The sequence below is a fragment of the Ceratotherium simum genome, chromosome 25 (assembly GCF_057802395.1).
Source record: "Ceratotherium simum simum isolate JZ-2026a chromosome 25, ASM5780239v1, whole genome shotgun sequence".
NCBI lineage: Eukaryota > Metazoa > Chordata > Mammalia > Perissodactyla > Rhinocerotidae > Ceratotherium > Ceratotherium simum.
The window spans coordinates 8701671-8715166 of NC_141924.1; the positions used below are offsets into that span (position 1 = coordinate 8701671).

Below are 13496 nucleotides of genomic sequence, written 5' to 3' on the forward strand. Positions count from 1 at the left end.
GAAAAGTTAGGGAGGAAAGGCTGGGGAATGAGATGCTTTGGGGGAATAAAGGCTTGAAAAGCTCTGACATATTCACGGGAATCTAGAAAGCCACATGCATACATGCCCAGGGCTGGGTTCATGCTCAGAAGAAACCTGAGAAGGCCCTAAACTTTCACCTCTGACTGACAATGAGGCTCTGCTCCAGCAGGAAGTGAAAGCTAAGACAGAATTGTGAACTGCCTGGCTGAGTGATAAAGACATGCTCCAACATATACACATAGAGCCCATGTGCAAAGGCTGGGAGATAACTTATTTTTTTGGTTCCAGACATGTAAGTAAATTGTCAAGTCACTAGTTGGCCACTAAGTTAACATAAAAGAGACTTCAGTGGCTACATATGACAAAGAATATAAACTTTACAAAATTTATAGTTCAGAAAAGCTACTAAACAATAAACAATAACTACAACAAGCAGCAACAATATAACCTGAGGAAGAGAGAGAATCTGATTTCCAGAGTAGCCAACTTATAACATTCAAAATGTAGAGTTTTCAACAAAAAATCATGAGGCATGCAAAGAAACAAGAAAGTATGGCCCAAACTTCTTCTGCAAACAGGAGAAAAAGAAATTAATAGAAACTGCCCCTTAGAACAGACATTGGATTAACTAGACATAGACTTTAAATGGACTGTTTTAGGTATGCTCAAAGAGTTAAAGGAAATCATGTCTAAATAACTAAAGGAAAGAATGAGAACAATGTCTCAAAGTAGAGAATATCAATAAAGAGATAGAAATTATAAAAAGGAACCAAATACAAATTCTGGAGTTGAAGACTACAATAACTGAAATGAAAAATTCAATATTGGGGAGCTCAATGGCAGATTTCAGCAGGCAGAAGAAAGAAATCAGTGAACTTGAAGATAGGTCAGTTGAGAATAACAGTTACTACCACAGTCACAGAAAAATAAAGAATGAAGAAAAATGAACAGAGTCTAACAGACCTGTGGGACATGATCAAGCATACTAACATATGCATAATGGGAGTGCCAGAAGGAGAGGAGAGGAAAAAAAGACACGTAAAGACTACCTGACGAAATAATGGCCAAAAACTTGCCAAATTTAATGAAAGACAAGAATCTACACCTCCAAGCTCAACTCCAAGTAGAATAAACTCAAAGAAATCCACACTAAGGTACATTATAATCAAACTGTTGAAAGGCAAATACAGAGAATCTTGAAAGCAGCAAGAGAAGTGAATCATCATGCACCAGCAATCCTCAATAAGACAAACAACCAACTTCTCATTAGAAACTATGGAGGTGGGGGATGGTGGAATGACATATTCAAAGTGCTAAAAGGAAAAAAATTCTGTCAACCAAGAATTCTATATCTGGCAAAACTATCCTTCAAAATTTTAGAGGAAATTAAAACATTACCAAATAAACAAAAACTGAGAGAATTTATCACTAGTAGACCTGAACTATAAGAAACGCTAAAGGAAATCCTTCAGCCTGAAGTAAAAAGATACTAGACAGTAAATCAAATCTACACAAAAAAATAAAGAACATTGATCAAGATAACTACATAGGTAAATATTAAAGTCAGTAATAATGTATTTTTGGTTTGGAACTCCTCATTTCTTCCTATATGATTTAAAAGACAACTGTATAGGGGCTGGACCCGTGGCCTAGTGATTAAGTTCCAAATGCTCTGCTTCAGTGACCCAGGTTCAGTTCCCGGGCGCAGACCTACACCACTCATCAGCAGCCATGCTGTGGCAGCAACCAACACATAAAATAGAGGATGACTGGCACAGATGTTAGCTCAGGGTGAATCTTCCTCAAGCAAAAAAGAAACAGGAAGATTGGCAACAGATCTTAGCTCAGGGCAAATCTTCCTCAACAACAACAACAACAAAAGACAACTGTATAAAACAATAACTATAAATCAACAGTGATGGGTACACAGTGTATAAAGATGTAATTTGTGACAATAACAATATAAAGGGGGCAGAACTACATAGGAGCAAAGTTTTTGCATACAACTGAAACTAAATCGGTATTAATTTGAACTAGCTTGTTAAAAATTAAGATGTTAAATGTAATCTGCAGGGCAACCACAAAGAAAATAACTAAATATATACAGTAAAAGAAATGAGGAGGGAATCAAGATGGTACACTAGAAAATATCTATTAAACACAAAAGGAGGCACTAATGGAAGAACTGAGGAACAAAAATGATATAAGACATATAGAAAACAAATAGCAAAAGAGCAGAAGTCAAGTCCTTCCTTACCAATAATTACATTAAATGTAAATGGACTAAACTCTCCAATTAAAAGTCAGAGACTGGTAAAATATATTTTTTTAAAAACATGATACCACTGTATACTGTCTCTAAAAGACTCACTTGAGCCCCAAAGACACAAATATGTTAAAAATGAAAGGATAAAAAAAGATATTCCATCAAAAATAACCAAAAGAGGACTGAAGTGGCTATAATAATATCAGAAAAAAAACACACTTGAAGACAAAAATTATTACAAGAGACAAAGAAGAATGTTACACAATTATAAAAGGGCCAATCATCAAAAAAGACTTAATAATTATAAACATGGATGCACCTAACAAAACTCAACTAGACCTAACATATAAGGACACTCCACCTATAAAGATAGAACATACATTCTTCTCAAGTGCACATGGAACATTCTCCAGGACAGACCATATGTTAGGCCACAAAACAAGTCTCATTAAATTTACAAAGACCGCAATCACACAAAGTATCTTTTCTGACCACAATGGAATGAAATTAGAAATAATAACAATGAAATCTGGTAAATTAACAAATATGTGGAAATTAAACAACACACTCTTAAACAACCAGTGGGTCAAAGAAGAAACACATGGGAATTTAGAAAATACTTTAAGATGAATGAAAATGAAAACACACATACCAAAACTTTGAGATATAGCAAAAGCAGTGCTTAAGAGGGAAATTTATAGCTTTAATGCCTACATTTAAAAAAAGAAAGGGATTTCAAATCAATAATCTAACCTTCTACCTTAGGGAACTAGAAAAGCAAGAGCAAACTAAATCCAAAGCTTACTAGGAAGGAAATAATAAAGATTACAGTGGAGATAAATGAAATAAAGAACAGAAAAACAATAGAGAGAATCAATGAAACCAAAAGTTAATTTTTTGAGAAAATCAACAAAATTGATCTACCTTTTGCTAGACTGACCAAGAAAAAAAGAGAGAAAACCCAAATTACTAAAATTAGGAATGAAAGTGGGAACATTATCATAGACTTTACAGAAATAAAAAGGATTATAAGAGAACGTATGAACAATTAGATGCCAACAAATTTGATGACCTAGATGAAATGGACAAATTCCTAGAAACAAACTACTAAAATTGACTAAAGAAGAAAGAAAATCTGAATAGACTTCTAACAAGTAAAGAGACTGAATAAGTAATTTAAAAACTTCCAACAAGAAAAGCCCAGGATCAGATGGTTTTATTGGAATATTCTCCAAACATTAAAGAAGAATTAACACCAGCCCTTCTTAAACTCTTTCAAAAAATTGAAGAGAAGGGAACATTTTCTAACTCATTCTATGAGCCAGTATTACCCTTATACCAAAGCCAAACAAAGGAATCACAACAAAAGAAAACTAGAGAACAATATCTCATAAATATAGATGCAAAAATACTCAACAAAATACTAAATAACCAAATCCAGTGGCATATTAAAAGTATACACCATGACAAATGAGATTTATACTAGGAATGGAAGGGAGGTTCAACATATGAAAATCAATCAATGTTATGGTAATTAATTAATTATTCTGTTAATATACCATATGAATAGAATGAAGGAAAAAAACGCATTTGACAAAATCCAACACTCTTTAAGGTAAAAAAAAAAAAATCTCAACAAGTTAGGAATAAAAGGAACGTCCTCAACCTGATAAAAGGCATTTATGAAAAACCCACAGGTAACATCATACTTAATTTTGAAAAACTGAAAGCTTTCCATCTAAGATCAGGAACAAGTCAAAGATTTGTGGAAGTGCCACTTCCACTCAATACTGTACTTGAGGTTCTAGCCAGGGCAAATAGGCAAGAACAAGAAATAAAATGCATTCGTCATTGGAAAAGAAGTAAAACTATCTCTATTTGAAGATGACATGATCTCACACATAGAAAATCCTAAAGAACACACACAACTAGAGATAATGAGTTCAGCAAAGTTGTAGGATACAAGAGCAACATACAAAATTCAGTTGCATTTTTTATACAAGTATCAATCAAAATGAAATCAATCATGTTTTATGCAAGTATCAATCAAAATGAAATTAAGAAAACAATTCCATTGACATTCGTATCCAAAAGAATAAAATACTCAGGGACAAATTTAACCACGGAGATACAAAACTTGCACACTGTAAACTACAAAACACCGCTGAAAAATTTTAAGGACCTACATAAACGAAAAGACATCTTATGTTTATGGACTGAAAAAAATTAATATTAAGATGGCAATACTCCTCCAAATTGATCTAGTGATTCCACACAATTGCTATCAAAGTTCTAACTGCTTTTCTGCAGGAATGGACAAATTGATCCTGAAATTCATATGGAATTGCAAGGGACCCCAAATAGCCAAAACAATCTTGAAAAAGAAGAACAAAGTTGGAGGACTCACACTTCCTGATTTCAAAAGTTACTAAAAGCTACAATAATCAAACTGCATGTTATTGGTATTAGGATAGACATATAGATAAATAGAACAGAACTGAGAGTCCAGAAATAAACTCAAACATCTATGGTCAACTGATTTTTGACAAAGGTTCCAAGACCATTCAATGAGGAAAAATAGTCTTTTCAACAAATGGTGGTGGGACAGCTTGATATCCACATTGCAGAAGAATGAATTTGGACCCCTACCTCACACCATATACAGAAATAAGTTCAAAATGGATCAAAGACCTAAATGTAAAAGCTAAAACTATAAAACTATTAGAAGGAAACATAGGTGCAAAACTTAATGACCTTGTCTTAGGCAACTGTTTCTTAACTATAACACTAAAAGCATAAGTAATAAAAGAAAAAATAGATAAATTGGACTTCACCAAAATTAGAAACTTTTCTGCATTATAGGACACTATAAAATTGAAAAGACAGCCCAAAAAATGGGGAAAATATCTGCAAATCTTATATCTGCTAAGGATTTAATATCTAGAATATATACAGAATTCTTACAATTCAACAACAAAAAGACAACCCAATTTAAAAATAGGCATAGGACTTGAGCAGACATTTCTCCAAAGTAAATAAATAATGGCCAATAAGCATATGAATAATGCTCAACATCATTTGCCATTAGGGAAACACAAATCAAAATCATAGCACTTCACACCAAGTGGATGGCTATGATTATTTTTTAAAATGGAAAAATAACAAATGCTAGCAAAGATCTGGAGAAACCAGAACTCTCATATATCACTGGTGGGAATGTAAAGCGGTGCAGCTGCTATGGAAAACGGTTTGGCAGTTCCCAAAAAAATTAGGGGCCAGCCCGGTGGCATAGCAGTTAAGTTTGCATGCTCTGCTTCAGCGGCCTGGGCTTTGCAGGTTCGGATTCCGGGCGCAGACCGGCACACTGCTCGTCCAGCCATGCTGTGGCAGCCTCCCATGTAAAGTAAAGGAAGATGGGCATGGATGTTGGCCCAGGGCCAATCTTCCTCAGCAAAAAATAGGAGGATTGGCAACTGATGTTAGCTCAGGGCTAATCTGCCTCACAACAAAAGTTAAACATAGAATCACCATATGGCCCAGCAATTCCACTCTTACGTATATACCCAAGAGAAATGAAAATACATGTCTACACAAAACTTGTACACAAATGTACAAAGCAGCATTATTCATAATAGCCAAAAACTGAAAACAACCCAACTGATGAATGGCCACACAACTTTGGTATATCCATGAAATGGAATATTATTCAGCCATAAAAATAAATGAAGTACTGACACATGCTACAATATGGATGAACCTTGAAAATATTATGCTAAGTAAAGGCCCGACACAAAAAGCCACATATTGTATAAGCCCATTTATATGAGATGTCCAGAACAGGCAAATCCATAGAGGGAGAAAGCCAATTGATTGGTGGATGTCAGGAGCTGGGTTGAGTGAAGAATGGGGAGTAACTGCTTAATGGTTACACGGTTTCTTCTGGGGTGATGAAAATGTTCTGCAATTAGGTAATGGTGATGATTGCATGATATTGTGAATATATTAAAAGCCACTTAATTGTACACCTTAAAATGGAAAATTTTACGTTATGTGAATTTTACCTCAATCAAAAAAAGTGAGTTTCTAGATTGTGTGAAACCTCAATAAAAAAATAAATTTAATTTAAAAGACTGTGAAGAAAGTATCCTGAGCTTGGTAACTCATTGGATTTGGGAGACAAAAAGATCATGAGAAATCAAAGGTGACCTTTGCCTCCAAAGAAATAGGGAAATCAGAAAAAGAAGTTTACTGGGGAGTGGGGACATCAATTTGGCTCTAAACATGTTGAAATGTTAGGGGGAAGGAGTACTCTAGCAATTTCTTTCTGACAAATCCTTGGGTTGGCATCTTCTACACAGGGTTTCTCAATCTTTGCGTTGGATAATTATTTGTTGTTTGGGAGGCTATGTTGTGCATTGTAGATTGCTTAGCAGCATCCCTAGCCTTTACCCACCAAACACCAGCAGCACCCCCCTAATTGTGAAAACCAAAAATGTCTCCTGGGGGCAAAATCGTCCCAGACTGAGAACCACTGTCCTACAAGGATGGAATATTGATTGCAAAAATTCAATGAAAGTGTAGTACAGTGAAACAAAGAATGATTTTTCACCATATTGGTAAACATTATAATGTAGAAAGAACAGATTTCTAAGAAAGGGGTAAAAACTTCAGAAAAAAAATTCACAGCACCATTTAGCTAAGGCTATCAAATACTATCCTGCCAACACTAACTAGCCAAAGAACTTGAAAACACCAATTTGCAAAGGTACATGCACCCCTGTGTTCATTGCAGTGTTATTCACAATAGCCAAGACTTGGAAGCAACCTAAGTGCCCATCAAGGGACGAATGGATAAAGAAGATGTGGTATATATACACAATGGAATACTACTCAGCCATAAAAAACGATGAAATCCAGCCATTTGTGACAACATGGATGGACATTGAGGGTATAATGCAAAGTGAAATAAGTCAGAGGGAGAAGGTCAAATAACGTATGATTTCCTTCATTAAGTAGTAGATAATAACAACAATAAACAAACACATAGGGACAGAGATTGGATTGGTGGTTACCAGAGGGGAAGGAGGGAGGGAGGAGGGTGAAACGGATAATTCGGTACATGTGTGTGGTGATGGGTTGTAATTAGTATTTTGGTGGTGAACATGATGTAGTCCATGCAGAAATAGAAGTACAATGATGTACACCTGAAATTTTTACAATGTTATAAACCAATGTTACTGCAATAAACAAAAAATTAAAAAAAAAAAAAAAGAACCTCAGGCAAAAGTTCAAGCTCCAATAGTTAATCAACTGAATCTGAGTTAATGTACTTATCATTCATTGAGCCCTAAGTTCCAGATACTAAATACACAAAGATTTTGCATACTTTTTATTTACAATTTGTAAGTAGGCTCCTAACTAAAAAGAAATGGTTCTGATATTTGAACGCTCCATCAAAAGATGAACAACTTAGGATCCAACTATATGCTGTCTACAAGAGACTCACTTTAGATCTAAGGACACACATAGGCTAAAAGTAAAAAGATGGAAAAAGATATTCCCTGCAAATGGTAACCAAAAGAGAGCAGGAGTGGCTCTCCTAATAATATCAGACAAAACAGACTTTAAATTTAAAAAAAACAAAACTGTTACAAGAGACAAAGGAGGACATTACATAATGATCCAAAGGTCAATTTACCAATAAAATAGAACAATTATAAATATTTATGCAACCAACTTCAGAGCTCCTAAATATATGAAGTATACTTTGACACAATTAAAGGGAGAAATAGACAGTAACACAATAATAGTAGGAAACGTCAATACCCCCACTTTTAATAATGGATAGAACAACCAGACAGAAGATCAATAAAGAAATAGAGGAACTGAACAACACTGTAGACAAATTGGACCTAACAGATATATACTGAACACTCCACCCAACAACATAATATACATTGTTCTCAAGTGCACATAGAACTTTCTCCAGGATAGACTACATGTTAGGCCACAAAACAAGCATTAACAAATTCAATTAGATTAAAATCATCTAGGGCCGGCCCCGTGCCTTAGCGGTTAAGTGCGCACGCTCTGCTACTGGCGGCCCAGGTTCAGATCCTGGGCGCGAACCGACGCACCGCTTCTCCGGCCATGCTGAGGCCGCATCCCACATACAGCAACTAGAGGGATGTGCAACTATGACACACAGATATCTACTGGGGCTTTGGGGGGAAAAAAAAGGAGGAGGAGGATTGGCAATAGATGTTAGCTCAGAGCCGGTCTTCCTCAGCAAAAAGAGGAGGATTAGCATGGATGTTAGCTCAGGGCTGATCTTCCTCACAAAAAAAAAAAAATCATCTAAAGTATCTTTTCTGATCACAATGGAATGAAACTAGAAATCAATAGCATAAGGAAAACTGGAAAGTCCACAAATGTGGAAATTAAACAAAACATTCTTATCTAACCACTGGATCAAAGAAGAAGTCACAAGGGAAATTAGAAAATACCTTGAGACAAATTAAAATAAAAACACAACATGCCACAACTATCGGATGCAGCAAAAGCAGTGTTAAGAGGCAAGTTCGTAGCTGTAAATGTATACATTAAAAGAGAAGAAAGATCTCAAATCAACAACCTAACCTTACGTCTCAAGAAACTAAAGAACAAACTAAACCCAAAGCTAGCAGAAGGAAGGAAATAAAGATTACAGCAGACATAAACAAAAGAGAGAAAAGAAAAGCAAAAGAAAAAATCAGTGAAACTAAGAGTTGGTTTTTTGAAAAGATCAACAAAATTGACAAACCCTTAGCTAGATTAATTAAAAAGAGAGATGACTCAAGTAACTAAAATCAGAAATGAAAGAGAGGACAACTGATGCCACAGAGATAAAAAGAATTATATGAGAATACTATGAACAACTGTATCCCAACAAATTCGATAACCTAGAAGAAATGGATAAATTCCTAGGAACGCACAACCTACCAAGACTGAATCATGAAGAAACAGAAAATTTGAACAGACCAATAACAAGTAAGGAGACTGAATCAGTAACCAAAAACTTCCCAATGAAGAAAGCCCAGAATCAGATGGCTTCACTGGAGAATTCACCAAACATTTACAGAAAACTTAACACTAATCCTCCTGAAAATCTTCCCAAAAATTGAAGAAGAGGGAACACTTCCAAGATCATTCTATGAAGCCAGCATTACTGATATCAAAGCCAGAAAAAGACACTACAAGACAAGAAAACTACAGACCAATATCCCTGAAAAATACTGATGCAAAAATCCTCAATAAAATACTAGCAAATTGAATATAACAGCACATTAAAAGGATTATACACCACGATCAAATGGGATTGATTCCTGAAATGCAAGCATGGTTCAACATATGAAATATGAAAATCAATCAATGTAATAAAAATAAAACTACCATATGATCCAGCAACCCCACTTCTGGGTATATATCCAAAGGAAATGAAAAGAGGATATCAAAGAGATATCCGCACTCCTATGTTCAGTGCAGCATTATTCACAATAGCCAAGACATGGAAACAACCTAGGTGTCTACCAACAGACAAATGGATAAAGAAGATGTGGTATATATATATATACAATGGAATTATTCAGTCATGAGAAAGGAGGAAATCCTGTCGCATTCTACAACATGGATGAACTTTGAGGACGTTACGCTAAGTGAAATAATCCAGACAGAGAAAGACAAATACTGTATGATCTCACTTATATGTGGAATTTTTTTTAAAAAGTCAAATGCATAGAAGCAGGGAGTAGAATGGTGGTTAGCAGGGGCTGGGGGCAGGAAATGGGGAGATGTTGGTCAAAGGATACAAATGTGTAGTTATGTAGGAAGAATAAGTCTAGAGATCTAGCACAGGCATAATGACTATACTTAATACTGTATTGAACACCGGAAATAGGCTGAGAGTAGATTTCAGGTGCACTCATCACACCAAAAAAATGGTAACTATGTGAGGAGATAATAAGTTAATTATCTTGACTATAGCAATCATTTCACTATATGCATATCAAATCATCACGTATATTTTAAATATATACAATTTTTATTTTTAAAAAATGGTTAAGATGGTAAATTCTGTTTTTTTACCACATACAAAAAAATGATGAACTTAGTAAAAAATGGAGAAAATTTATGAACCAAGAAAATTTACCCAAGACATATAAATAGCCAATAACCATATAAAAAAATAAGTTCACTAGCGATAAAAATTTTTTTTAAAGATTCCATTATTTACTTATCAGAGTGGCAAAAATATCAAAGATTAACACCAGGTGTTGGCAAGGGTGTGGTGAAATGGGCACTCAGAGTATTGAGAGGAACGTAAATTGATGTAATTCTGTAGGGCAATTTTGCAAAAAATATATCTCTATATATATTTACATATTTTAAAACATTTTTGACAAGAATTTTTATATTTTTTAAAATAAATCGTTACTCTTTTTTAAAAAGTCTGTTTTTTAGAACTTTAGAGTTTTTTAAAAACTCTGATCCTACAACTCCACTTTCAGGAATATATTCCAAAGAAACATTTTGACAGATGGCCAAAAATAGGTTTTCAAAAACGTTTATGGCAGCTATGTTTATAGCAATGACCCAGATAGGAGGTTAAGCAAATATTTATGCATACTGAATACCAGCCACTGAAAATAACAATGTAGATATTGATACAGGAAAGCATTCCCAATATACCGATAAATGAGGAAACCAAGTTACAAAGCAGTCTGGGGGGGGGGGGGGGGATATGTGTATATTTCCATAGGGGAAAGTACAGAAGGATACATACCAAAATGTAAAAAGCACTGGCTGTTGGAATCTGGAGTAATTTAAATTTTTTTCTAACTTTTCTACAAAATCTGCACAAGTTTTAGAATATGGGTTAAAAAAAAAAAAAAACCCTCAATGTCTTTCCTTTTTACCAGTAGAGTCCAACCCATACATTTATGACTTCTCAGCTGAGATAAGAAAAAGATCTCCACAAAACACAGCCAACCTGTGATGAATTTCTCAAGCTGTATTGTGAATAGGCAGGAGAAGTCACAATATAAACAATCTTCTCCATCTCAACCTACTTCTTTCAAGCAGTTTCTATCCAGGAAGCCAGAGCACTGACAGGGCCTTCTTTGATAAGGAGAAAGCAGAGAAGCAGTTCTTTTCCTTTTGGAGGAACAGCTGGAGCAGAGAAGTTAATGCACAGTACCTAAGTTCAAACCTAAATCAAAGCTCTCCCACATGCACTGGCCATATGATTTTAAGCAAATTACTTCTCTGTTTCAGTTTTCCCACCTGTGAAATGAGGGAAATACTACCGATCCTCACTGTAGATAGAGCAGTTATAAACATAAAGCTTGGCTATGATTAAGTACTCAAGAGCACAGAATGGAACCCATAAAAATAATTCAAAGGACCATAAAATCAGTGTTTCTGTTATAATTTTTTAAAAACATGCTTCATTCCTGCCTCCAATACACGAACAGAAAAGCAGAGAGACAAACCCGTAGCCTGAGTAAAAAGATACCCAAACAGTAGATTAGACGTGGCTTCAGGGCACAGAGCCACAGGCACTCAGGTCGAAGTGCTCTAGGCCGGTGTGCACCAGACACCGCGGGCAGAGTGGCGAGCAATCACCCCCAACTGCGAAATCGAACGAAGCAGCAGAGGTCCTTCGAGGGCAAGGGAGGACGTACTGCCCTGACGGCCCGTATAAATCTGCCAAGAAAATATTCCGCGAAAGGAAGCGGAGAAAAAAGATCTGGACGTCAGCATTTGGTACCGTCTTCCTGGATCTTCGCGACAAATGCACTCAAAGCGACCCAGGCGTGCTCAGTCTCCCCCGAGCGCAGCACTGGGTTTCACAGGCTCCCTGCTGGGCGAGAGCAAAGAAAACGAGGGCGAGTCGCCGCCGAGAGAGGAGCAGGATTAAGAACTGCGGGGAGACGGAGCGTGGCCGTGGGAAGCTGGGGGCGGGGGAATTACGGAGGGAGCGGAGTGGAGTCGGGGCATTAGGTGGGGAGGTGAAAATGACCGAGGCCAGAGGACAGGGGGAGCGGCGGGCACCGCAAGGCACCGCGCAAAGCGACGGTGCGAGGCAGAGGGAGCCTCATTCTTCCTCGGCGGCTCCTCTTCTGGTCCCGACCTTTTCCATAAAGTAAGAGCAGTCATCTATCTCCCAGGTTGGGACGAAGAAGAAAGGGGGCCTTTGAAAGTTCTGAGGGCCAGAAGAGGCCCCCAACTGTTTGGGATCTTTCCAGAAGGATCCACACTCATGCCTCTTCCGCCTCCCCGGAGGCCGGGACCCAGTTCCGGGAAGTGGGGGGAGGGGAGCGCCCACAGCACCCCCACCGCCGTCACTCTACAAAGGTCGCACGCTCCCAACGGCAGCCGCACGCCACCCACAGTGGCGGCGCGACTCCACTACCGCCAGTGCGCTCCCATCGTTCTCCCGAGGCGACGCGCGCCTCTCGCCCAGCTCGCCCGCCGCCGTCCTCAGACCGCGGGTGGCGGCGCGCTCGCTCGCGAGTCCTCACACCCGGAGGAGTGATCCCACCCCTCACACGTGCGAGGCCCCGCCTCAACCACCTCCGTATCCCCAACATCCGCGAGGAGACGCGCGCCCTCCGGGGGTAGGGGAGGGAGTAAGCCTGACGCGCCCGGAAAAGGCGGGAAAGTGTCTGATTCGCTGAGAGTCTGCCAGCCGCCAGCTCTACTCCGTCGTCTCCTCCCTCCTCTGGCCGCACCCCGGGCTTCCCCTCAGGCACCTTTCGCCAAAAGGGATGACGGCCCCGCGGCGGCTCTCGGTGTGGCTCTGGTTCACCGCCATCTTGCTCCAGCCCCCTCCTGCCGCCCCTCAGATGGGAAGGGGCGGGGCCTGCGCCAAGCCGTCGGGCGGGGCTCTGAAGGGGAGGGCGGAGATTATGGCGCAAGGACGGGGAGTGAGTGGGCGAGGCGGCTGGTCACGTGAGGGGCAGTGGTCAGAGGATCAGGCGGAGTCAGAGTTGAGACACGCCCCTGATGGGGAAGGGGCGGGTCCAGAGGATTGCCTCCACCCCCAGAGCACAGAGGGGTGAATGAGAGGTGGGTGGTCGACCTCCACTCACCCTCTTGGCCCCTGCGTCGTGGCCCCCGCATGGCTCCCCTGCTGCCCACGGGTATGGCCTTGAATTGGTCTTGTGAG

At 38.6% G+C, this 13496-nt stretch overlaps 1 protein-coding gene across 1 annotated transcript in view; it reads right to left on the reverse strand.

Annotated features, from left to right (window-relative positions):
- WBP2NL (WBP2 N-terminal like) overlaps positions 1-13142 on the reverse strand; it is a 35169-nt gene extending 22027 nt beyond the window's left edge. The window contains exon 1 of the mRNA XM_004438031.3: positions 13081-13142. Within this exon, the coding sequence (XP_004438088.2) occupies positions 13081-13142 (62 nt within the window). The remainder of the gene's footprint in view (positions 1-13080) is intronic.
- Between the last annotated feature and the right edge of the window lie 354 nt (positions 13143-13496).